Raw genomic sequence first — 24,856 nt, 5'->3', positions numbered from 1 at the left:
CATGCCCACCCCCCCACTCCTCCCCACGACCACCCCGACAGACGTGCTCCCCACTCCTCCCCACGACCACCTGACAGACGTGCCCCCACCCCCCCACTCCTCCCCACGACCACTCCGACAGACATGCTCCCCACTCCTCCCCACGACCACCCCGACAGACGTGCCCCCACCCCCCCCACTCCTCCCCACGACCACTCCGACAGACATGCTCCCCACTCCTCCCCACGACCACCCCGACAGACGTGCCCCCACCCCCCCACTCCTCCCCACGACCACTCCGACAGACATGCTCCCCACTCCTCCCCACGACCACTCCGACAGACATGCTCCCCACTCCTCCCCACGACCACCCCGACAGACGTGCTCCCCACCCCACCCCCACTCCTCCCCACGACCACCCGACAGACGTGCTCCCCACCCCCCCACTCCTCCCCACGACCACCCGACAGACGTGCTCCCCACCCCCCCCCACTCCTCCCCACGACCACCCAACAGACATGCTCCCCACCCCCCCCACTCCTCCCCACGACCACCCGACAGACGTGCTCCCCACCCCCCCCCCACTCCTCCCCACGACCACCCGACAGACGTGCTCCCCACTCCTCCCCACGACCACCCGACAGACGTGCCCCCACCCCCCCACTCCTCCCCACGACCACTCCGACAGACATGCTCCCCACTCCTCCCCACGACCACCCCGACAGACGTGCCCCCACCCCCCCACTCCTCCCCACGACCACCCGACAGACGTGCCCCCACCCCCCCACTCCTCCCCACGACCACTCCGACAGACATGCTCCCCACTCCTCCCCACGACCACCCCGACAGACGTGCTCCCCACCCCACCCCCACTCCTCCCCACGACCACCCGACAGACGTGCTCCCCACCCCCCCACTCCTCCCCACGACCACCCGACAGACGTGCTCCCCACCCCCCCACTCCTCCCCACGACCACCCGACAGACGTGCTCCCCACCCCCCCCACTCCTCCCCACGACCACCCGACAGACATGCTCCCCACCCCCCCCACTCCTCCCCACGACCACCCGACAGACGTGCTCCCCACTCCTCCCCACGACCACCCGACAGACGTGCTCCCCACCCCGGCTACTCCCAGGGAGACGTTCCGAAACCACCCTGGGCACCACCCACGTGATTTTCTGCCCTCTCAGCCTGGTTTTCTTCTTGGCTTCCTTTATCTTCTTTTTCTGGTCCCTTCTGTGTGCTCGTTCCTCCTGGCTGCGTTCCCAGTTTCCTGTCTCCCCTGTCCGGAGCTCCTTCCCGGCTCCGGGGCTCTGTGTCACCTGCTCGGGCGCAGAAACACAAACCGAGCAGGAGCCCATTTCCAGAACTGCTGGCAAAGACCTTTCACTTTGTTTTATGTTGTTTCTTAGGTCCGCTTCTTCAGATTACATTGGAACAGTTTCTGAAATCTAATTATTGTGCAGACTCACTCCTGAGTGGGTACCATTGGTAGGACTATTTTCGGTATTACTCATTTAGCACCGGTGTTAGGGTTCCTTATTTATTTATTATTTTAACAAAGTTAAAAGGGATTTCTATCGATCTGGGTAAATGTTAGGAAAGCCCGGGACAATTCCGTGGACCGGTGAGAGTTCTCCGTAAACGTAGTCATTAGAAAGCCCGTCCTCGCCCTGGCCCCAGGAGACTCCCCGCAGGCAGCGTGTCAGGCTTTCGTCTGTCCGGGGCTGCGCATCTCCTCATGGGACGTGCAGAGTGAGAGCGGAAAACACATTTCCTTCTGAGTGCCACGTGGAGGCGCTCGTTTTAATCAGTTAGGATCTGTGTTAAGAACTGGTTGGTTTAAAATACATTTGAGTGTTAGCATTTTGTTCTTTCCTATCCACTTGAACACAGAGTGATCCAAATTGCGCATTTATTAGAAGAAACGTAAGAAGTATTAGTCCTATGTAATCTCCAAAATTCGCCATTGAGATAACCCAGAGTGAACTGCACGGTGCCTTCCTGTGGACGGTGGCGGGCGCTGTTTATCAAGTCCTTCCTCCTGCAAGCTGACGTTTGTTAAATCCAGGGAACTTTTACTGTCGATAGCGGCTTGTTTAACTCTGCTATTTCGCAGTGTAATTTGGACAGTAGGATTAATTTGGATGTCAGGAGAAGCCTAATTCATTTAGATTGGCAAAACAAACAGGCCCCTTATCACTCCTGACATGAGGAGCAGACAGCAGTGAAGGACATCGTCTCTGAGTAATAACTGAAAATACCATGTTTATTCCTAAACAAGTTTTCTGTTTTTCCTACAACCATATATTTTCGTGAATGTTCCTTCCGAATAAGGGGACTGCATCAGTATCACCATCACAGGACACGACTCCCCTCCCCACGCTTGGCTGGACCCCGTCAGTGGGGGCGGGGTGTCTGCCTCCGATTCCTTCCCTTGGTCTGTGGAGCCCTGGGGTGGGCTCATGGGAGGCTGTGGACTGTGCAGCTCCACCAGAGGCTCACTCAGCACGCACGACCTGGGGTCTGTGTGAAGATAACACAAAGGTCTTAGTAGATTTAAGAATTCTGTGACCCATAAAGGGTTAAGAGTTTCTGTTGCCAAGTTTTAAATCCTGCTGAAAAAACTCAGTTTCCCATGGAAGACGTCCCCAAAGCCGCGTCTGCCTTGGAGGCCCTTGGAGTCGGGTGGTATGGAGTGGGTCCCGTGCCGCCTCACCGTCTGTGGGGCAGTGGGCTCTCAGGAGGGGTCCCCTACTGTTCCCACTCCCAGACACAGTCAGTTCAGCAGCTCCATCCCCGCGGTTGTCAGGGCTTAGGTTCTGTGTCAGCGGCTGCAGCACAAGGGCTGCACAAAGATGAGGGAGACTCCGTCTGTGTTGCTGCTCCAGCGCGGGCGTGCCCCCGGGACTGTGCCCCTAACCCTAACCTTGGATGCCGACCCGTCCACCACCACCGTGGTCTCAAGGCGCTTCTGCCTCCACTGTAATCATAGGACCTGCAACGAGACATCGAACAACACAGTGCAGGGGTGGAGTCTGTGTTCAACATCTGCGATGTCCTCCTGCACGACTCCGACGCCTGTGCCAATGAGACCGAGTGTGACTCCATCCAGCAGACCACCAGAAGCCTGGACAGACGCTGGAGGAACATCTGCGCCATGTCGATGGAGCGGCGGATGAAGTAAGAACCCAGCTGCCCCCACGTGTCTGGAGTGTTGGCAGGGAAGGCGCAGTAGATGAACTAGTGCTTATTAAAGACATGATTCAAGGGAAAACATACCACTGGGGTAGTACCTTTGTCCCCGCTCTCCCATGCTGCGGTGTAACCGGGGCTGGCCCTGTACCCCCGTGTCCCCAGCAGAAGGCAGTGGAGGAGGCCCTGTCTGCTGTTAACTTCTGCGGTAGGAGCTTTAAGGGGCTTGGCACCTCCTGGAACAACCGTAACCTGACCAAGAAGCAGTGTCCCTGGTTACTTCCCAGAAGGGTATTAGGGTCTCTCCACCTCGGTGGTGCCAGCACTGGGTGTGGGGGGCGGGGCCGGTCAGGAATGGGACCGGTCAGGAGAGAAGGGGGTGCGAGAGCTGTGGTCCAGATGGGTGGCTTGCACTCAGTTGCCTCCTTTCTGACAGAATCGAGGAGACCTGGCGCCTGTGGCAGAAGTTCTTAGATGATTACTCCCGCTTTGAAGACTGGCTCAAGTCAGCCGAGAGGACAGCGGCCTTCCCGAACTCCTCAGAGGTGTTGTACACGGTGGCCAAAGAAGAGCTGAAGAGGTTTGAGGTGAGTGGGCCCTCCCCAGCCCGGTGCTCCCGGGACCGAGGCTGCGGCAGCCTCAGGGGCAGCTAGAACGACTGGCTGGCTCTAAGGGATGGCTTCCCCCAGCCCTGCCCAGGGCCCCGTCCACAGCCTGCCGTCGGCTGCTGAGACAGGCTGGCCAGGCACTCCCGACGCGTGCCGCCGGGCAGGCAGTGAACGTGAGAGCCTGTTCTTGGCATCAAAGGAGCGGGTGAAGCCAGCCCCCCACCCCGTTGCCACTTTGGTTTGGGGATTCACCGCGTGCAGCCGGCCGCCGGGGGTCTGGAAGGGGCGTCCCGGCGCCGCCACCCCGGCCCTGACGGCTGCTCCGTGTGGCGCAGGCCTTCCAGCGGCAGGTCCACGAGAGGCTCACTCAGCTGGAGCTGGTCAACAAGCAGTACCGGCGGCTGGCCCGCGAGAACCGCACCGACACGGCCAGCCGGCTGAAGCAGATGGTCCACGAGGGCAACCAGCGCTGGGACAGCCTCCAGAGACGGGTCACGGCCATCCTGCGGCGACTCCGGGTAACCTCCTCCCGCGTCCGTCTCGGGGCTGCTGCAGACTCGGGGAGAAGCGACGTGTGGTCTTGGGGTGCAGCCGAGCGGCGGGTGGGAGGTTTCAGGGGAGGCCTGAGCTAGCTTAGCGTTCTTCCCTTCTGTTCAAGCCCAGAGCTGCCAGCTCTGTTTCCAGAGCGGTCTTGGGCCTGTGAGCAGGCTTCTAAGGCCGAGCTTGTCTATCTGATGCGTGTTAGCGAACACATCTCTTTTTTCGCTTCCTGCAACTGCCCACGGGGTGAGCACAGCCAGCCTCGGGCTGCACCTCCGCCTGGACGGAGGCTCGCTTTGTCCAGCTGTCCACTTCTCTGTCCTGTTGTTTCCTGGGCAGGGCCCCCTCTGCACTGTGCAGGTTTGGGACAGCAGTTCTCTGAATTTCAGAGCACACAGAGGTTGGGTTTTATTTTCCTTTTTAAATATTTCATGGATAATTTTTTTAATGTTTATTGATTTGAGAGAGAGAGAGAGAGAGAGAGAGAGAGAGAGAAAGGAACATCAGTCTCTTCCTGTGTGTGCCCTGACCTGGGATCAAACCAGCAACCCTCACGCTTCGGGACGATGCTCTAACCATCCAAGCCATCCAGCCAGGGCTTTTTAAAAATTTTTTAATGTAACGTTCACCTTAGATTTCTGTTGTTCAGAAGTCGTGCCGTGCCAGCCTTTGTGGGCCCAGGTAGAGACTGCCGGGGCCAGTGTGCGTTGTGTCTGCAGGAAGTAATTTTAACCCCTGCTTCTGTTCTCAGGACATGATGCTCTTGAACCCATTCTAAAGATTGAAAATCTGGGCTTTGGGGTTTTTTAACCCTCTCAGGAAGAAACTAGCTAGCATCTCAGGCAACCCCCTTGCATTAGTTTAATTCCTGCTGGCTTGGCTGCGACCCTCATTTGGCACCGAAAGTTACGTTTGTGTGAGAGTAGGTTGCCCATCTATGATGTAACCTGAGAGGCATCCTTAATTGGAGGTGCTGAGTCCTCCTCAGGGCCCTCATTCTCTGAGGAAGCACATCCAGAATTATGATACATTAGTGAAGCCCGGTGCAGCACTGGTCCAGGCTCAACCCTGAGTTCAGTAATTATTTGTCTGCAAGCTACTGAATCCTTCTGTCAGGCAAACGCTTCCACAGACAGCTAATGGGTAAAAGCAGGCAAGGTTCCTCAAAGGGTAGGTTGAGAAAATCACCAACTTAGACTAGAGTATTAGAAAATTTTAAGTGCTGCAAGGACCTTAAAGATCACGGCCAATATTCTGTACCCTCACTTGCCAGGGCAGACCCCAGGCTCCTGACCCCACGCTGGTCCCTGAATGCGTGGGTCCCCGGGGTTCCTGGAGACAAGCTTCTGTCTGAGTACTCCAGGGGTCCGTGCCCTTCAGCCAGAAGTAACTTGTCTGCCTGCACTCTCGTTCTGCCATCAACACACACGTATTTTTCTTCCCCTTTTGCAGCATTTCACCAATCAAAGGGAAGAATTTGAGGGCACCAGGGAGAGCATCCTGGTGTGGCTCACAGAGATGGACCTGCAGCTGACCAATGTGGAGCACTTCTCCGAGAGTGACGCTGATGACAAGATGCGCCAACTGAACGTAAGGCTTTCTCTCTCAGCCCCTCTTAATGCACCTAAGCCCTGGCTTAATTTGCTCAGTGGCTAGAGCATTGGCACAGCATATAGACATCCTTGTGTTCAGTTCCTCGTCAGGGCACATAGGAGAAGTGACCATCTGTTTCTCTTTCCCTCCCCCTTCTCTCCCTCTTTTCCTCCTGCAGCCAGTGGCTCGATTGGTTTGAGTGTTGGCCTTGGGCGCTGAGGATGGCTCAGTTGCTCCAAGTATGTCGGCCTCAGGTGCTAAAAATAGCTTGGTTGATTCAAGCATCGGCTCCAAATAGGATAGCCAGGTGGATCCCAGTCAGGGCACATGTGGGAGTCTGTGTATCTCCCCGCCTCTCACTTAAAGGAAAAAGAAAAGTATGCACCTTTGCAGAGGCGAGTACAAATTTCACCGGATACCCTGGGTGGGAACAGATTCCAGAACTGTAAAAGCAGCCAGGCTGCATCCACCTGTAATTTTAATCATCAAAGGAAAGAACACTCTTTAGGTTCCAAACAAAAGTTCATGAGACGCTCTTTCTCCAGCACGCAGGTCTGAGCGCACATGTGCAGTATAATAGGGAAAAGCTCTGTCAGGAGTGGAGCCCAGAGCAGATACCATCTCCTCTCCCACTGATACAAATAATCTGTATTACCCCATAATCTCACAGCATTTCCTCCTTGGCTAGATTTTACAAGAAATTGGGAATAGAAATTTGTTTTCCTTACTATAATGGCACTACTGAGCACTGGTATTGTTTCAGCAGAAGCACAGGCCCGTTGGTGACTTACTATGGGAACTTCTCTGTTTCTACCAAGAGTCAGTAGGACAACAATACCAGTAATGTCCGTCCATGTCAAACTTTCAGAATTATTTTATTGGAAAAGTGAGTGCCCAGAAAGGGGAGGAATAACATAATGTGAAGTCATTTTAAATGATTAAATCTTTGTCACCTTGTTAAAAATTGATGATGCTTGAAGTACTAGGTGAGGGAACAAAACAATCATTGACAATTTTAATGCTTTTTTCTGTAGCTTGTTAGAAGAAATAGACACTGGATCCTCAGAGAAATTTCTTTCTTTGAAATCCTTTCTCATATTCTACATAGGGTTTCCAACAGGAAATCACACTGAACACCAACAAGATCGATCAGCTCATCGTTTTCGGGGAGCAGCTGATTCAGAAGAGCGAGCCCCTAGATGCCGTGCTGATTGAAGACGAGTTGGAGGAGCTCCACCGATACTGCCAGGAGGTGTTCGGCAGGGTGTCACGCTTCCACCGGCGGCTGACCTCCCGCGCCCCGGTAGGGGCCACTCCCTGGATATGTTACCAGACTTCCCATGGGATGGTTAACAGTGATTGATCTTATGACTTTTTTTAAAAAACTATGTTGAAAAATTGTCACAGTTACTTAGAAGCTCCTATTTCCCGATAGAAAGGATAGCACTTCTGAAAATTCTTGCCTGCTTTGTATTTTTTCACCCACCAACACAACTGCCTGCCTTTCGTTTTTTTTGTGTCTTCAACTGGCCAGCATCCAACATAATTTCTTCATCAGCATAGCCTCAACAATAGCTTACGTTACTCTCATTTTTAAAGATAGCAACTTATAGTCACTTTTCTTAGAGTCGTTGTAACACAGAATAAGAGTCTGTATTCTAGACAGTAAGGTTAGGGATAAAAAGAGAAAACCTGGTCCACGGGGTCCTTGAACGTGTGACTTAATCAGAACACTAACAGCCTTCAAAAAATTTTTAATTTTTAATTTTCTGATTTCGGAAGGAACCTGCCATTAACCATCAATGAAACTTTGGCTTCCATTTGTTCTCTAGATGAAGTTGTTTAACGTAGGTTATCAAATTTAAGCTTTTTATCTAGGAAAGGAAATGGAGTTTTGGAACTAGAAATTCGAGGCCCCACACTAGATGGTCTAAATTGGAATCGCCTGGGAGCCTGATGCGTTTTAGTTTCCTCAGAAATGTGGCTGGTGGCTTTTCTCAGGAGCTGCCGGACAGGCCGACTTCTAAGGCTCCTCATAACTGCAACAGCCGGTAATTAGATTAATTGATTAATTCTGAAAACTGGGTTCTCCCATTTTAGGGCTTGGAAGATGAAAAGGAGGCCTCTGAGAACGAAACGGACATGGAAGACCCCAGAGAGATCCAGACGGACTCTTGGCGGAAGAGGAGAGAGATGGAGGAGCCCTCGTCCCCGCAGTCCCTCTGTCACCTGGTGCCCCCAGCACTGGGGCCCGAGCGGTCAGGCTGCGAGACCCCCGTCAGCGTGGACTCCATCCCTCTGGAGTGGGATCACACGGGCGACGTGGGGGGCTCCTCCTCTCACGAAGACGACGAGGAAGGCCCATACTACAGCGCACTGTCAGGTAACAGGCCTGGGGGTGCCGAGCCCTTGACACTGAGCCATCCGGCCATGTTTTTAGCCCCTTAGCAACATGGCCAACCCTGATCCAGAGTCCATCTATGGCTGACCTAGACCTCCTGTGGCTTTCTGTGTTCTGTCCTGCCTACTCTTGACTCCCCGGAGAGCTGGCTTAACGATGTGATGGAAGGGAAAAAGGGAAATTCACGCAGGGACATTGAGACTATTCGGTGATGGCTCAGGCTCATCAGTGAACTTTTCAGTTGAGTTTTTCAGAGTAGTTGTAGATGGTTTTCCTTCTCTCTGTGCGCTCCCCTCCCCCACCACTGCTTTGGACAGTCGGGAGATGGCTGGAGAAACTCCTCCTAGTTTTTTTAAGCTTTTTAATAAAACAGGTAAAGGATAGTTACTTTTCTCCTTCCAGTGAGACAATGTTTCTACTGTTTTAATTTAATACGGGACCTTCATCTACAGGCACCTGCAGTGAGGAAAATGACATTATTCTTTTTCAGATGTAGAAATCCCTGAAAATCCTGAGGCATATCTTAAAATGACCACAAAAACTTTGAAAGCATCTTCTGGTAGGCCCCTGCCCGTGCATGTCTCGACGTGGCAGCGTCCTGTGGCGCACACTGCATCCTAAACCTCGCTCCCGTGTCGTGTCTGACCTCTGCCTTCCGTGGACACCATGGCCCTTGCGTCATGGTGTATTCACACTGCCGTACTCACACGTACCTGCCCGCTCCTCACGAGGCCCCGCCCAGGTGGGCCGGTCTGGCCGCCATCCCTCCCCCCCCCCCCCCGCCCGCCCCGTCAGGCCTGCGCAGAGGGAAATATGTCACGCTGCCTCTCTTAAGTTTTTATTTTCCCGCCATCTAACTCAAGGCCTTCGGCATGGGCCAAGCTTTCTTCAGGGTGGCTTGGTTTGGAACTATTTTCTTTCTTACGCTGATTTCCTGAGAAGAGGGTGGGTGAGTGGGTAGGAGGGGCTAGAAGTACTATTGCGTTTGTCGCAGAAGAAACCTTCTGTCCTTGACTTGCAGCTCTAATCTTTAATCCCTGCCCCGGCCCGTCTGCAGTGGTGAGGTACAGCCACGCGCGGCCCTTTGGTCCCCAAGTCCATCCTGATGTTTACTCTTCCCCTCACTCCTGACAGGCCTTCAGTCCTCTTGGCCCCCAGACCCAGCTGGCTGCAGTGTCCCTACCACTAGAGACCCCGGCTCCAAAATGCCACCTGTCCCGCAGCAAATCCTATGTTCGTCGTGCTCCATTGTGAACCCACCTGGCGAAGCCCAGTGTTGCTCAGTTGCATGACTCATTTCATTCCCTCTGGGACATACTGACATTTGCAAACGTGCATGCTTTGCAAGGAAAGCTGCAGAACTCATGTTACACTGTCACCTGATGCCATGTTACCCATGACCATCTCTGTGTAACTAAACACGAATCCTTGGCTTGGAGAGAATGGCCTAGCGCTTGTTGTTTTTTGTTTCAGGTAAATCCATGTCTGAGGGCCACTCGTGGCACGTTCCTGACAGCCCTTCCTGTCCCAAGCACCGCTACAAACAAATGGGAGGTGATAGGAATGTGCAGCCCGTCCCTTCAGATTCCAGCACCCCCTACAAACCAGCCTACGTAAGTCTGACCCCACTGGGAGCCCAGCCCAAGGGCGTGAGTAAATGGGTAGAGTGTTCAAGAGGAGGGTGTAGCTGTGTATTGTGTGCGCTCACTCCCCAGGCACATTCTGAGTTGGTTTTCCCAGGGCGATGACGTCTCTGCTGAGCTGTGCATACTTCATTAGAACCCTGGCCCCAAACTGACTGCAGTTAAAGATAGATTTCAGGCCAGAACCCATCTTTATCTGTGTGGACATGCTGCAGGGATCATCACTGCCGAATCACTCCTCCATGCAAATAATGGAGAAGCAAAGTGCGGGCTTCCCTGAGCTCCCAAACCTTCGTCATAGTTACCTTTTGCCCACACATCCTGTTGAAAAGTTAGGACTCCATATCCGGTATGATCTGAGCATGTGCCGTGGTGGACGTGGGTCTGATTCCTGGCCCCGCCAGTCAATTGCTCTGGACCCATAAGCACTTGACCTTGCTTTCATGAGCCGGCTGCACCTGAGGATGAATGTGCCTTACATAATGGTGGTGGTTGGGACTGGAGTGTATGAAGTTAGGAAGAAGGCCCTCAGGAGTGCCTGCCATTATCATTACTACTAGTGCTACTACTGCGCGCTACTATGTATATTATGGTTTGCTGTTGTTATTTATGACAGTGACTGTTCCTCCCTAGTGATATTTCCCTCTGGCAGCATGGGTCCCTGGCAGGCCTCTGGCTACGCAGCTGTTGTGGGGCAGGCAGCCTAGGATTTAATGTTGGCCCCAGGTCATTTTCAGTGCAGAGAATTAGCAATGACGGAGGTGAAATTAAAACGCCTTGTGTGTTTTTAGTGTCGTCTCTTAGGAAAACCAGAAGCAACGTGGGCATCGCTGGATGAGTCCTCAGAGTGCCCTCTGTGTCTAGGAGTGAACAGGGCTAGATAGGATTCTCGGCTGTACGTGGTCAGAGCAGTCATGTGATAGTGGACTGTCTGTGGCCAATTCAGAAACCCTTGCTTAGCAAGCAGCTGTCATGTTTCATGCGTCTGTGTGCAGAATAAGGTCGCACTGTCTGGGGAAGAGGGGCCCCAGCCCCGCGCCTTGGCTCGCCGTCCCTGGTTCTGGCAACTCCGCTTGCGCTCCTCACTGGCCGTGTTCAACCGCTCAGCGCTTTCCTTGGTGTCTGAAACCAGGCGCGTCATCAGGAATCTGAAGGAGTTTTAAATTTCCTTCAGGCTACACAAATAGGCCACATGAACACAGTCCACAGAAACCAGGGCTTTTCTAAAACGGACGCCTGTATTTTTGGAAAGGCCTGAGATGAGAGCAGAGCTGCCCACTCAGCTCTGTGATAGCGGAAGAGCAGGGAGAGAGAAGTGCTTGGTAGCGAGCAGCGCCAGGAGGCACGTCTGTCCTCTGTGTCCTTCTGATTCCTGGTGACAGTAATAGCACCTACAGAGGGCCTGGCAGAGGTCACTAGAATTTCCTAAAACACTGTACAGGCATAAAAGCGCTAACACAGTAACGGTCTGGTAAGCTCCACAATTGCTGTAACTCTCTTTGCATGGTTCATTTGAGGAGTGTTAGGAAGCCTCCAATTAAATCGGGTCATTTTATTGCCAATACTGACATATCACTGCTTCCCCCTCCCTGGGGCCTCTGCCAAGGCTACATTTCTGCCATCTGCCCTGCTTGCTCATCAGAGCCACCCGCCACGAAAGCCCTCGTATTTCCAGCAAGGTCCCCTTGGGAGGAAAGGCCTCCCATAGCCTCATCTCTTACCTTTCAATGTGAACCAAGATACTCTGCAGCCTTTTGAGTTTATAAATGATAACGTAAAATTGGCTCATTCTAGGTAAAGCTGCTGTTACCGCCCGGCACCGACGGTGGCAAAGAAGGCCCGAGCGTCTTGAATGGCAGCCCACAGCGGGACGACGAGGGGCTGGCCTCCTTAACGGGGCAGCAGTCAGGTACAGTTAAGTCAGGCAGTTGTGAAGAGGGCTGAAGTCTGTCCTGGAGACTAGTCAGGAATTTATTTTAATTCATGGCTCAGCAGAACATGAATTAGGAATTGCCCAATTATATAACTCAGCAAAACTGCCACACTCGCCCAGCCGCAGCCGATGTGATTTTAGAATGAGCTGACTTGTATTTTTATGAACACATGCCTGGGCTGCTCACTTGACTTCTAAAACTATTCTTTCCGTATAGATAAAATGAGCCTCAGTGGAAGAAGTATATGTTTTATTGACTTCACTTGTATGTAAAGATCAGACATTGGAAGATTGTGTCAAAGACTTGTGTCAGGTGTCTCCTCATGAGACCAGTTCAATGATTATAAAAATAATGCTCAACTGAGACTGAAGTCGGGCTGCTAGCACTGACCCAGTCACTCACAGACCAAACGAGAGAGTTCCCTAAAAGCAGCCTGAACTGATGTGCTCAACCTGGGACCAGAACACACACTGGCAACATGCTGGGTCTCCGACCCAGGGAGCCGCCTCCTTCTCGCCTGGGTGGGAGCGTGCTGGCGCTGGCCTTGAACCTGAAGCAAGGGAAACGCGCCAGTCCACACTCCGGGGCAGGTGGTAACTGCCCAGGGCTGAGCCTCCTGCAGAGGGCATCCCCTACAGGTCTTATCACCCGGCCCAGAGTGAATTGGAGGCAGAGGAATCTGCTTGCATGGTTGCTGCTTTTTATTCCAGGTGCCTTTGACAGATGGGAGCTGATTCAAGAACAAGAACTTCGCAAGAAACTCAGAATAAAGCAAGACTTGCAGCAGCTGAACTCGGATATCAGCGACATCAGCACCTGGCTGAAAAAAATGGAAGCAGAGCTAGAAACGTTAAAGATGGCAAAGCCTCCCTCCGACGTCCAGGGAATGGAACTCAGGGTGAAGAGGCTGAAGGTGAGTCAGAGGCGGAGGGGGAGGAGTTCCGAGTGCGCGCGCAAGCGCTTGCCCTGCCGAACGAACAGTTCAGATCTGTTAGTGGGACAGGTGGCTGTGGGTCTCTTCCATTTTACTCCTGTAACGGGCAAGGCCCGTTGATGCAGAGCTTTGTTTCATTCAGAAGAGCATTGACAGATGGTCCCCCAGGGCAGGGCAGGTGTTGCTCAGATGCAAAGTGCTGGAAAGCTCTGACTTCAGAGGCACCTCACCTGTGGGCTCTTACGGAGGTGCCAGTGGCCACTGAGCGGCAGCTTACAAACCCCCTTCCAGGCCGTGTGGTCCAGACTGGCAGCACAGCATTCAGGGTAGGGAGGAGACCAGTGATCAGTTCTGTGGCATGATCTGGTTGCTCTGCTCCACAGTTAGGATTTGTCACCTGCACAATCAGCCTTCCCCCCACTAGAAGGCCTGGCCAGGGACCAGGGAGGGGCAGTTTGAGCCTTGCACTTTGGGGGTGGCCCGAGCATGAGCCTGTGCTCCTGTGAGGACCCAGGGTAGGGGGTTGGGGTGCCGGGGGGATCCAGGCAGCCTTCACATTTGTACGGTTGCTTCACGTGCGCATGAATATGAATAGATCAGGGGTAACCATTCGTCCTGATGAATAACGCTTCTGTGATGCCAACGGGCAAAGGCAGCATGACTAAGTGTACTTGATCTGGAAAACTTTTCATCTGGTCCAGAAATGCTATTAAGCCAACCAGAGCTCAACAGAGTGCGGTTGAGTCGGCCAGCCAGGAGACAGGCCTCTGCTCTCAGCCCGGACCAAGTTCACTGACCTTGTAAGGCAGCTCCCTCACCTGTCACTTGTCAGCCAGTCACAGGCGAGGTCGCACTGGTCTCTGCGGCCTTGGCCTGGAGACGTATTTGGAAGATCTGCTCCCCACGGAGGTTCGGGATGAAGCCCACCTCGCCGTCTTCACAGTGCCTCATCCAGTCCTGTCTTCTGTGCTAGGAGCTGTGCAAAGCCTTTGACACCTACAAGGCTTTAGCCGCTTCTGTCAACGTGAACAGCAAGGAGTTCCTGCAGACCGGGAGCCCCGAGGCCAGAGAGCTCCATGAGAGGGTCGGCCAGCTGCGGCTGCGCTGGGACGTGGCGCAGGGCGCTGTGGACAGCTGGAGAGAGGGCCTACGGCGGTCGCTCATGCAGTGCCAGGTACGCCACCCACAGCTGGGGCCAGGGCCCAGAGCCCAGGCCCACGTCGGCGGGAGAAGCGGATATTTTTATCACCGTCAGGCTGCTCTGGTGCAGCCAAGCACGTACGGCTTGTGTTAGAAAACGAGTGCTTTAACCATTTGTTCCTGAAGACGCCCACCTGCCGTCCCGGGCCTGACGCTTGCCCTGCGTCTCCTGCCCTGTTGCCCAGGCCCACTCAGAGCATGGGGTTCCGGCAAGCAGTCCCCCATCTCTGTCCTTTTGCCAGAAAGGCTGATTAAGACAACTGGCCCTGCAGCCTTAGTAGCTGTGTGGCTTTGGGCAAATTATTGAGCCTTCTGGACCTCAGTTTTCGCATCTGAAAAATGGGAGGAAATTTGAGTGCCTCCCTCACAGGGTTCTTTTTAGGACTGCGTGCTCGTAATCTTCGCCCAGCACCCGACGCATAGTAAATACTCAGCGTGTTACCTCTGACCCCGTCTTAGGGAACGTGAGCCACCAGTAAGCCCACACACAACAGCCTGTCCCTGATTGAACCCAGCATGTTTGTTGAGTAATTTGTGATCTTCCTCTGTCCTATCAGGTGGGGCATCCTGAAGCCCACCTTCCTGTCAGCACTGACCACTTGGCAGACTTCAGCATGCCTCCTAGGGCTGTGCCACGTGCTCCCTACTTCCCCTTCTTCTTGTTTGGGGGGCCCTTTTACTCACTGGATAAGACAAGAAGAGCAAAGCCTGTTGGACCAGAAGTAGCAAGTGCACCTTACCTCTTAGTTTTACAAAAGGTTAATGCTATGATGTGTGTTGTTTTTCAAGGACTTCCACCAGTTGAGTCAAAATCTGCTCCTGTGGTTAGCCAGCGCGGAGAGCCGGAGGCAGAAGGCGCGTGTCACTGACCCAGCTGCAGACCCCCAGGTTGTCCTGCAGGGTCGGGAAGAACTCGTGGTAAGTTCTCCTGAAGGGGTCAGCACTTAGCTAGCCTCACCCAGTGTTTCTGGGGACAGCGGTGCCCGGGGGCATCCACGGAGGATCCCTCTGTAGTTCTGCAGCAAGATGGCCCGCAGGGCTGAAGGGCCCAGCCCAAGAGCAGGGAGTCTTCAGGACTCGAGCACTGGGGACCAAGGCGTTTAGCAGTATGCTGAGAAACTGATGGCCACTGAAGTATTTTTTCCCTTGTGAATACAGCTCATGTAGGGGAGAATGTGATGCTCAGTTGTCCACATGTATGAAGCTTCTGTCCCCACTATAGGGAAATCTTACTTCTTTGGGGTTACTTGTGTTTTCATATATTTATGTCACTAGTAAGTTAACATGAGTCCTCACTTACAATCACAAGTTTACATTTTTATCCACATATTTATATGTGGTTTTAATTTTAAATACCTTGATCACAGTGCTGCTGGTCATTGTGTTTAAAAAACATTTTTGTACTAAAATCTTTGTAAAGCCCCACTCTCCTGGGGAATGCTGTCCCATAGAACTTTCTGTGATGATGGAATGTTCTGTGTGTGTTCTGCCCAGCAGGGTGGCTACCACCCACAGGCAGCTACTGAGCACTTGACATGTGGCTATTGTGACTGAAAATGAACTTTCCATTTTAATTAATAGCCATGTGTTGTCTAGTGGCTACCATACTGGACAGTGAGCAAGATAAACCACCCTCAACAATACGAGTGAATTGACTAGCTACCTCTGTACTTCTAAATCAGGAGTCGGGAAACTTTTTGGCTGAGAGAGCCATGAACACCACATATTTTAAAATGTAATTCCATGAGAGCCATACAATGACCCATATACGTTACACATTATCCAATAAAAATTTGGTGTTTTCCCGGAGGACAGCTGTGATTGGCTCCAGCCACCAGCAACCATGAACATGAGTAGTAGGAAATGAATGGATTATAATACATGAGAATGTTTTATATTTTTAACGTTATTTTTTTTATTAAAGATTTGTCTGCGAACCAGGTGCAGCCATCAAAAGAGCCACATCTGGCTCGCGAGCCATAGGTTCCCAACCCCTGTTCTAAATAGTATGCTTAAGTTGCTTTTTCTCAATTAATCCACTTTAGAGTTTCCCTTGACCGCCTGCCATTAGTGGATAAAGGCCTGTCTTCCTCACTTCTTTCCTCTGATTCAACTTCTCCATTAACATAACTGTCTCCAGAATAAGAAGGAATAAAAAGGGGGGGGGGGGGTGCCAGACCAGACAGTGGCGCAGTGGATAGAACATCAGATTGGGATGCAGAGGACCCAGGTTCAAGACCCTGAGGTTACCAGCTTGGATCCAAGGTCGCTGGCTCGAGCGAGGGGTTACTCGGTCTGCTGAAGGCCCCCGGTCAAGGCACATATGAGAAAGCAATCAACGAACAACTAAAGTGTTACAACGAAAAACTAATGATTGATGCTTCTCATCTCTCTCCGTTCCTGCCTGTCTGTCCCTATCTATCCCTCTCTCTGACTCTCACTCTGTCTCTGAGAAAAAGGCAGGGGGGGGGGGGGAGTTAGGGAATAACCAGCTTGCTATGTGAGCGGTGCTAGGCTTGAGGACTCAGGCTCACCAAGCAGAGGGTCTGGACTGGAGCACCACCCCCCATTCACCCCAGAAGGAGGAGAAAGCCTCATCCGGCCCCACGAGCTGCCCCTTCAGATAAACAAACTGGTTCACACCTCTTTTGTTTTTAGCAACTGGAAAAGGAGCTAGTGGAACGGCAGCCTCAAGTAAACTCCTTACGAGAGATTTCAGACAGCCTCCTTACTAAGGGGCATGGAGAAGACTACATTGAGGCCGAAGAGAAGGTGCATGTTATCGAGAAAAAACTCAAACAGTTACTTGAGCAAGTGTCCCAAGACTTAATGTCCCTGCAGGGAAGCCAGGTGAGTCCCCTGTGGCCTATAAAGATGGCATACTGGATGCTGCAGAAGGGAGGCCGTAAGCACGCCACCTGAGTGGGGTCTCAGGTCACGCCCCTCTCTAGCTGTGTTACCTTACAGAGTTCCATAGGCTCTTTGAGGCTGTGTTATCGTTGGTAGGAGGATATAACAAGAGCACCTTACTGTTAACGGCTGGGTTACTGAAAGCAGTTCTGACCCTCCTGTCATTTCTGCCTCGCCTTCACGTTGGAGACTCGACTCCGCTGTTCCCACGTGCCACGTTTTTAACCCCTCTTCTCTGTCCTGGTCACTCTCTCATTTGTCTACTTTCTGCCTTTTAACTGTATTCCAACCCAGAACAAACAAATACCCAAACTGCGGCCGTTCCATTCCGAGTATGTACTTCCTCCTGGGCTGCTGAGACTCTAGTCTCTCCACGGCCACATGACCCCATCAGCACTCCACGAGCTCACTGCCAACTATTTCTGTCCCTCTTGCTCCTGAACTCAGCCTCCCCCGATGTGTGCTATGGGTTTTAAGTGCAAGAGGTGGGCCATGCTTACATCCCTTTAGTCTGCAAAAGTCCCTGTTAGAGTGGGGAGAACAAGGGAGGAGCCCCCTCTTCCAGAAAGATGTGAGCTGGGGGCAGGGAAGGTGGTGCAGCATGGAGCACATGGTTACGCTGAGACAATTCAGAACCTCTTTCCCCTGAGCTGATCAAACCCTGGGTCTGTTGCTTTCAGATCCCAGACCCGTCTCTGCCCAGCTTGGATGCCGGAGACCAGCCTCTGCCAGCGTTTGTGCCAGCTCCCCAGGCAAAGGTGAGAGCCCCGAAGAGCCAAGCACTGTGTGAATTCTGACTTATTTGTAAAACAACATTATTAAAATGTAGCTGAACGTGCTCAGATGAACAGTGATGTTCAGCACATAGAACTATGTATTCTAGAAACAAGCAGGGTCCGCCTGTGAGAACCGCACTGGTTAGTTCTCGGTCATGGAGAGGATGGCAGCTCGGGACTCCAAGGCCCCAGTAGGGAACTCCTGAGTCCACAGAGTGCTTCAACCTGTTGGTCAGTCTGGAGAGGCTTACTCCTAAGGTTGAAGGAAAAGAATTAGACTTTTAAAGACCTAACCCAAGGGCTGTCTCATGGTCGTTTCTCTTTGGGACTGCAGCGGGTTGAGAAAGATAGGAGCCATTCTGGCGTTGAGGAGGCTCCGCAATCTCCATTAACAACAGCGACAAACCCAGTTATGTCACGCCGCAGAGTGATAGCCGGTGTGTCCAGCTTAAACCCTGTCGGGAAGCTGACCTGAGGAAGGAAGGCTGTTTCATCACTGACAGAACGAAGCTGTATTTGACTAACTGGATTGTTTTTACCCAGCAGCTTGGAGCCGAGAGAACTACGAGAGGCAGGAGCGAGCCAGAGGGCAGGTAAGCAGCCCCGCGCGCCTCGCGACCTTGTCCGCGCCATCGCCGGCGGGGCTTTGCGAAAAACCCCGCTCTTCCCTCTGGAAAGGGCGAGGCTTCTCCTCTGCCCCTGCGCCCCAGCCTCCGGCCCCACTTTAACCTCGGGTCCTGGGTGTCTTCCGTAAGCAGGGGGTCGGGTGACACAAGTGGGTTTTGCCTCTGGAACCTCCTGGCGAGCTCGCTGCCTTCTCTGTTGACAGGGCGCCCGGCGCCGCGGAGCCAGGCCGCTCGAGGCCGCAGCGCTCCTTCCTGTCCCGCGTGCTCCGGGCGGCACTGCCCCTCCAGCTGCTCCTGCTGCTGCTGCTGCTCCTGGCCTGCCTGCTGCCCTCCTCCGAGGAGGACTACAGCTGCACCCAGGCCAACAACTTCGCGAGGTCCTTTTACCCCATGCTGAGGTACACCAATGGGCCGCCCCCCACGTAGAGCGGCTCGGCCTGGCCGGCAGCACCGGCCTGTTTGCGCAGGTCCCCACTCACGGCCCAGACCGACCTGCGGGGGGCCGAGTGGCAGCGTGGTCCAGGGACCTGCTGCCGACACCTCCCTCGGGGCTTGGCCCGCGGGACGCGCTAGGGACCCAGGGCAGGGGGCCCAGGCGGCTGGTGCCCCGGGCAGTTTGGCAGAGCTAGCTGACTAGTTTTGGGATCTCTGGAAACTGCAGTTTCCCGAAGGGCCAGGCACTGTGTGAATTCTGATTTATTTGTAAAACAGCGTTATTAAAATGTAGCTAAATATGATCGGATGAACAGTAGTGTTCAGCACACAGTCTATATTCTAGAAACAAGCAAGCAGAGTCCGCCTTAGAAATGGTTCAGAAACTCACATGCACCCTTGGCTGCTTGGTTGAAACAATCATATTTTAAATGTTTAGAATTAACTTCGCCCCAACCAGCCAGCAGTCGCCAGCTACAGGTTGTAAACCAAAACGTTCTGTTCAGTACTTAGGTCTGCTCTTTTATATTGCTTTAAATTTTTAAAGAAATTATATTGCATGAATGTGGTTCTTTGTGCATATTTTTTAACAATGCTGAATCTGTATGAATGTACACTTTGATTTTTTTAAAGAATATCAGATTTTAGCTAGAGCTTTTGACTAATGTACAGTAAATGCCAAACTACATTGATAGGGACATTTTTGTAAGTTAATTTTATAAGACTTTTTCACATTTAAAGTGATACTTCAGGTTGTAACTGTTTGGCCACTGGGGGTTGGTACAGATACCTGAGGCCGTTTGTCATATGTACAACCCAGATGTTTCTCATTAAAACAAAAAATAGCCATCCTCTTGTGCTCAATTATATTACAAAACACCTAATCTTCCAGAGAACAAAAATTGTTTTTAAACTGTTTGGAGGGATTTATTGGTTTTGATGCTAAGCTTAACTTATATGAGTTTGTACAGAACAACATAAGGTCTAGAGACAGACCCTGGATGCGGCAGTTACCCAGTGTGTGTGCCCTCCAGTGCTGTGGGGGCAGCGTGGGGCGGTGGGTGGTCACAAAGGGCAGGATCGTTTCACCCAGAGTTCTCTGCTCCCAGCTAACTAGTCACATTGAACCAACATTACAGGCCAAGGCACCTGCTTTGCATACAGCCCCATTGCCACGGTCTGTCTCTCACCGAAACAGAGAGGGTGATCAGAAGTTTCTGAACCAGTTCCTCGTTAGCCACTCCTACATGGGGGGGGGGGGGGGGGGCAGCACGGGCTCAGCAGCAGTCTCGGTCCTCTCTCTCCTCCCAAACCCCCCCCCAGGGGAAACCGAGGGGCTGACATCCCCAGGTCTGTTGCAGCGGGTCCCGAGCAGCTGTACCCCTCACCAAACTGTTAGAGGGGTGGGGACGGAGGGAAAGGTCCTTTTTTACCAGGTAACTTCAGAATCTTTTAACTCTTTAAAATAATTTGCCACATTTCATGGATTACAAGAATCCCAGAGAGAAATGTAAGTGAAAATAGTACCCAAACTTTCTCTTTATGCCACCGAGTTGGTTGGAAGGCCTATGCTCCAGTTCTGCCAGATGCAAAAGGCAGGCCTCTCCCTCCTTCCGTGCAGCCCAAAGGAAGGGACCCGTCTGCGGACCTTATCTGCCTAGCAGAAGGGTCTGGGCAAGGCAAAGTTGCCAGAAGGAAAGTGTTGTTTGCCTTTTAGAGCCTAATTACGCACATCAATTCTCTGGATAAGCGCTCGCCCCAGGACAGCCTTTCTTCCCTCAAAGCTCAGTGTGGTCCCAAAGGTTTAATCCACAAGGGAAATTTTCCAATGACTCTGGACATTAAGATAACTTCAGTATGAATGAATCATTTTCTCCCCATCCCTAACTGGGGTGTAACACTGACTCAGGTGAAATAATTACAGAATATCTACCCAAGCTTACAGGTGTATTTGCAGGCTGCATCTTACTGGGCACACAGCACCTGCAGTCATACGTCACCAGTGTGAGATTAGCTCAAGATTCCGTTCCTGTTGTTTAAAACGTCTTCAACAGGTTAGGTCAGAGGTTCTTAACTCTTGAAATTGGTTGCAAGCATTTGTGTTTTTGTGTACCTTTTTCCAGGAGTGTTCATGGTTTTCATCAAATTCTTAAGAGGCTCTGCAAACCTAAAATAGAATAGAATTCAGAATAAAATGGGAACACTACTTTGCCTAATTACTGAAAATCCTTTAACTCGGCTCCCAACAAACACATTTTTAAAACCAAAATCATGAAAAACACTTTATTTAGCTTGTATGACATTAAACTTCTCTCTGCAACAGTTCCATAAACATGTAAGGGACACAGCAAAGAAGAAGCAGTACCTGGGGGAGCAGCAAGCGGCCTCGAAATCTTCTTTCACAAAACAGCAAACATTCATTTGTAAAAAGGCCAAAGGGTAAAAGCCTGCTAATGGTACAAAGCATTCATCTGGAAAGAAATGACAAACGCTAGCCAGCCAGCAGGCTCCGAGGTACACAGAACCACTGAGTAATATAATAGTTACAGGGCCGAGAGTCACGGCGCTCCGACCCCCAGCGCAGAAGAGCAGGGGCAGCAGCCCAGGTTGTGCAGTTCGCAGGGCGGTCTGGGGCCAGCGTCGGCGTGCCTGTGCCCTTCCCATAAAGGAAACCCATCGTCCTGTAATTGACTGGCCCACATACAAAAAGGATCTGGGGAATGCAGGAGAGAAAGGATCCCGGACTCCAAAGCAACAAACAGGGTTATATGATCACATGTCGCAAAGAATGCACACCTTCAGAGCTGCCACTAGAGCCCACGTTCCAGCAAGTCTGAGAGCTACAGAGTCAAGGGCATGTTTCACAGGCAAAACGGACTCCACAGGGAAGCCTTAGAGATGAGAGAATTTTACACGGTCAGTTTCCAAGGAGTTGCACCTGGGGAAAGCAGTAGCAGACAGAAGGAGGTGAGAGCAGTGCTCCCTACCAGCTGAGGAGCCCAGGATGAGGTGAGAGCAGTGCTCCCCACCAGCTGATGAGCCCAGGATGAGGTGAGAGCAGTGCTCCCTACCAGCTGATGAGCCCAGGATGAGGTGAGAACAGTGCTCCCCACCAGCTGATGAGCCCAGGATGAGGTGAGAGCAGAGCTCCCTACCAGCTGATGAGCCCAGGATGAGGTGAGAGCAGTGCTCCCCACCAGCTGATGAGCCCAGGATGAGGTGAGAGCAGTGCTCCCTACCAGCTGAGGAGCCCAGGATGAGGTGAGAACAGAGCTCCCTACCAGCTGATGAGCCCAGGATGGGAGGGCGAGAACGACAGAATCATCTTGTTTCCCCCCGTCATAGCTGCTGATGGTTCCTGCGGGCCCGTGTAAGCGGCGAAGGTAGGCTGTAAAGACACTGTCCTGTAGCCGTCCCTCCATTACGCACTGAGATTTGGCTCAGGCGGCAGACCCTCACAGCAGCACGTCCTGCAGTAGGAACCGTGCTGGCCAGGCTGGCAGAAGATGGGCTCTGGTCTAAGCTTTGCCAGATGTGGTTTTACTGACCTCGAGCAGGTCAGTTTACCCCTCTGGGCTTTCATTTACACATGTATAAATAATGAGACTGGACATCCAGGTCTGCAAGGGTCTCCTGGGGGCGTGGGTACCACAAGCAGGCCCCGCTTACTCCAGAGCAGCCATACTTGTCATATTGCGTTTGATGAGTGAATTCTGCAGTCTCAGTATATTTTCTTTAAGTTGTTTTATTTTTAACTAGTTAAACTGAAACTGCATGGTCGCTTTCAGCACTAGAATTCCGACTGCCAGTGTTCAGTCTGTCCCTTACTCGCTGTGTGACCTTGAGCAAGTTTGCTTATAGTCTAGTTCCCAGAGCCAGGAAAAGGGTAACAGGAATTGTTATGAGGATTAACTGGGGGTATGAGGCCCTGAGAACTATTTCTGGCACACAGTAAATGTTCCTCAAATATTTTTAGGTACTAAACGATGTATTTTTACCATTTCCTTCATATAACCTTTATTATGTTTTTAAAAGACTTTTAGTGGCTTAAAGAAACGTGTCAAAACTTATTAAATAAAAATGTTTCAAAACAGACCTAGAAACTGAAGGTGCACCTTGATTTTGAGAAGGTGTCAATATATGGAAGCCCCTTAGCAGATTTAAGTAGTCAAACTTGATTTTCACATGCTAGAAAATTCTAGAATTGCTTCAACTTAACTTATATCTATGAATATATAATGTGGCTCTGCCAAGAATGAAAAACTGATTTATTTTCCTGAAATTTAAAATCATTGTACTTCCAGCTGATTTAGCAGGTGAAGTAATCTAAATAATGACTATCTCACCGCAGAGCTTTTGACTTTGAGTTGTTTTGTTTTTTAATACAGTTAACCTCTAGACCCGTTATTATTAGGCTGACAACTAATAATCATCTGTTCCCGCCTCAAGGTTTCAAGACAAATCTCTTCAAAATTATTTCAGGTTGAATCCTTCAGAGGCAGTCCTGGTGGACAGTGAGCGTGTGACGGGCCAGACCAAGGGGATTGGGGGGGTCAGACCCTGTGAACACTCCTGCACAGCCCCCGGGGGTGCCCCGGTCCACTTTGGGAATCGCCCGCTCTCTCCCAGGAACCTGGGCGGACACTCTGCTCTAATGTCCTCTCTATGAAGAACACTGCATGGTCATTATTTAACTGAAATGTGTCTGTATCGCTCTGTGAGACACTCAAGTTTGGAAATAAGCCCAAATCTCACTCATTGCCCACAGATTACCGGTAAATTTCTCGTATGAAATGACATTTACATACCAAAATAGAGGAAAGGAATCTTGTCACACAAGTCTGCGGCAAAGCTGAAGATCACTTTCCCATCGTACATAAAATGTAGTTGGATGGGGTTTCGTTTTTCAATACTCAATTCCTGTTTATAGTTGTCAGATCCTATTCCCTCTAGTTAATTCTTTTTAAAAACTAAACTTGAAAAACAGTGAAATCTTTGTATTTCTACAGGAGAATTTTAAGTTGCCCATGAACCATTTGGGGGTATGGATGCCCTCCAAAAAGATGACTATTAAAAAGAAATGACTGGACTGGACCTGGCCGGTTACTACAGTTGATTACAGCATCATCCCAAAACAACAAGGTTGTAGGTTCGATCCCTGGTCCAGGCACATACAGGACACACCCAATGAATGCACAGCAAAGTGCAACAACAAATGAACGCTTTCCTCTCTCTCCCCCTTCCACTCTCTGCCTCTTGAAAATCAATTTAAAAAAAGAAAGAAATGACTGATCTTTACAGTGGACATTGACAGGTTTACCCAAAACATAAAAATGGCAGCCTGACCTTATACACTGGTTTCTTCTTAGAAATGTCTTAGGGGACAGTTTTGGAGCAGATGAGCACAAAGACTCAAAACTCTTCACCTGGAAGGGGGAAAGGGCCCTAAATATTTTAAAAAAAAACAGACACAAAAACCAAAAAACATCTTTAAACTACAGATCATGTTATCTCAGCAGCCTGCTTGGCCCAAACCCAGTCTAAGACTAACTGCGGAGCCTTCTCGGTGGATTTAACTAACCCGTATCCCCAGCACACACACGTGAGACCTGAGCCGAGAATTTACCAGAAGTAACACATGCTCCTGATGGGCTAAATCTAGATGCAGTGAAAGCAGCAGCCTCCAGAAGCATGCAGGAGCATCTGAGAAAACGAGTAGCGAGCACGGACACGTTTTCCCAAGGAAACGGGAGCACGCTCGTCCAGGAAAGCTCCGGATTAGGCATAAAAGGGTGCTTGGAGCCGAGTCCAGTCTGCTGCCTACCGAGAGCGTCAACATTCAACCCTCACTACAAAGTACTGTGGCAATGGCTTTGACCTCATTCTGGTTTTTTTATTTTTATTATTTTTAACCTATATTTTATAAATACAATTAAGAGAATTTCATCAGCAAGTAATTGTTCAAGGCTGCCTTCTTTGCCTCCCTCTTCCCACTCCAGCCTCGCGTCCCCATTTGTCAACGGGGGCTCGAAGCTATCCAGAAAGAAAGAAAACTGACCTGGATAATTCTGGTCCCCTGGTC

General features: G+C 51.4%; 1 protein-coding gene across 6 annotated transcripts in view; it reads left to right on the top strand.

Moving 5' to 3' along the window:
• The window catches only part of SYNE2 (spectrin repeat containing nuclear envelope protein 2), a 350,331-nt gene extending 330,708 nt beyond the window's left edge, over window positions 1–19,623 (top strand). For 4 of the 6 annotated variants that reach the window (XM_066342067.1, XM_066342064.1, XM_066342068.1 and 1 more), the window contains 16 exons: window positions 2,978–3,165; window positions 3,614–3,764; window positions 4,121–4,303; window positions 5,778–5,915; window positions 7,027–7,221; window positions 8,019–8,301; window positions 8,810–8,878; window positions 9,793–9,932; window positions 11,757–11,871; window positions 12,607–12,809; window positions 13,804–14,004; window positions 14,820–14,948; window positions 16,689–16,880; window positions 17,621–17,698; window positions 18,260–18,309; window positions 18,546–19,623. In XM_066342067.1, coding sequence (XP_066198164.1) covers window positions 2,978–3,165; window positions 3,614–3,764; window positions 4,121–4,303; window positions 5,778–5,915; window positions 7,027–7,221; window positions 8,019–8,301; window positions 8,810–8,878; window positions 9,793–9,932; window positions 11,757–11,871; window positions 12,607–12,809; window positions 13,804–14,004; window positions 14,820–14,948; window positions 16,689–16,880; window positions 17,621–17,698; window positions 18,260–18,309; window positions 18,546–18,768 — 2,538 coding nt within the window. In that variant the 3' untranslated portion in view covers window positions 18,769–19,623. The remainder of the gene's footprint in view (window positions 1–2,977; window positions 3,166–3,613; window positions 3,765–4,120; window positions 4,304–5,777; window positions 5,916–7,026; window positions 7,222–8,018; window positions 8,302–8,809; window positions 8,879–9,792; window positions 9,933–11,756; window positions 11,872–12,606; window positions 12,810–13,803; window positions 14,005–14,819; window positions 14,949–16,688; window positions 16,881–17,620; window positions 17,699–18,259; window positions 18,310–18,545) is intronic. The other 2 variants (XM_066342065.1, XM_066342066.1) reach the window with 2 other exon arrangements.
• The last annotated feature ends 5,233 nt before the right edge of the window (window positions 19,624–24,856 follow it).

Source organism: Saccopteryx leptura, chromosome 6 (assembly GCF_036850995.1).
Source record: "Saccopteryx leptura isolate mSacLep1 chromosome 6, mSacLep1_pri_phased_curated, whole genome shotgun sequence".
Taxonomy (NCBI): Eukaryota; Metazoa; Chordata; class Mammalia; order Chiroptera; family Emballonuridae; genus Saccopteryx; species Saccopteryx leptura.
This window is presented reverse-complemented; position numbering and strand designations above follow the sequence as displayed.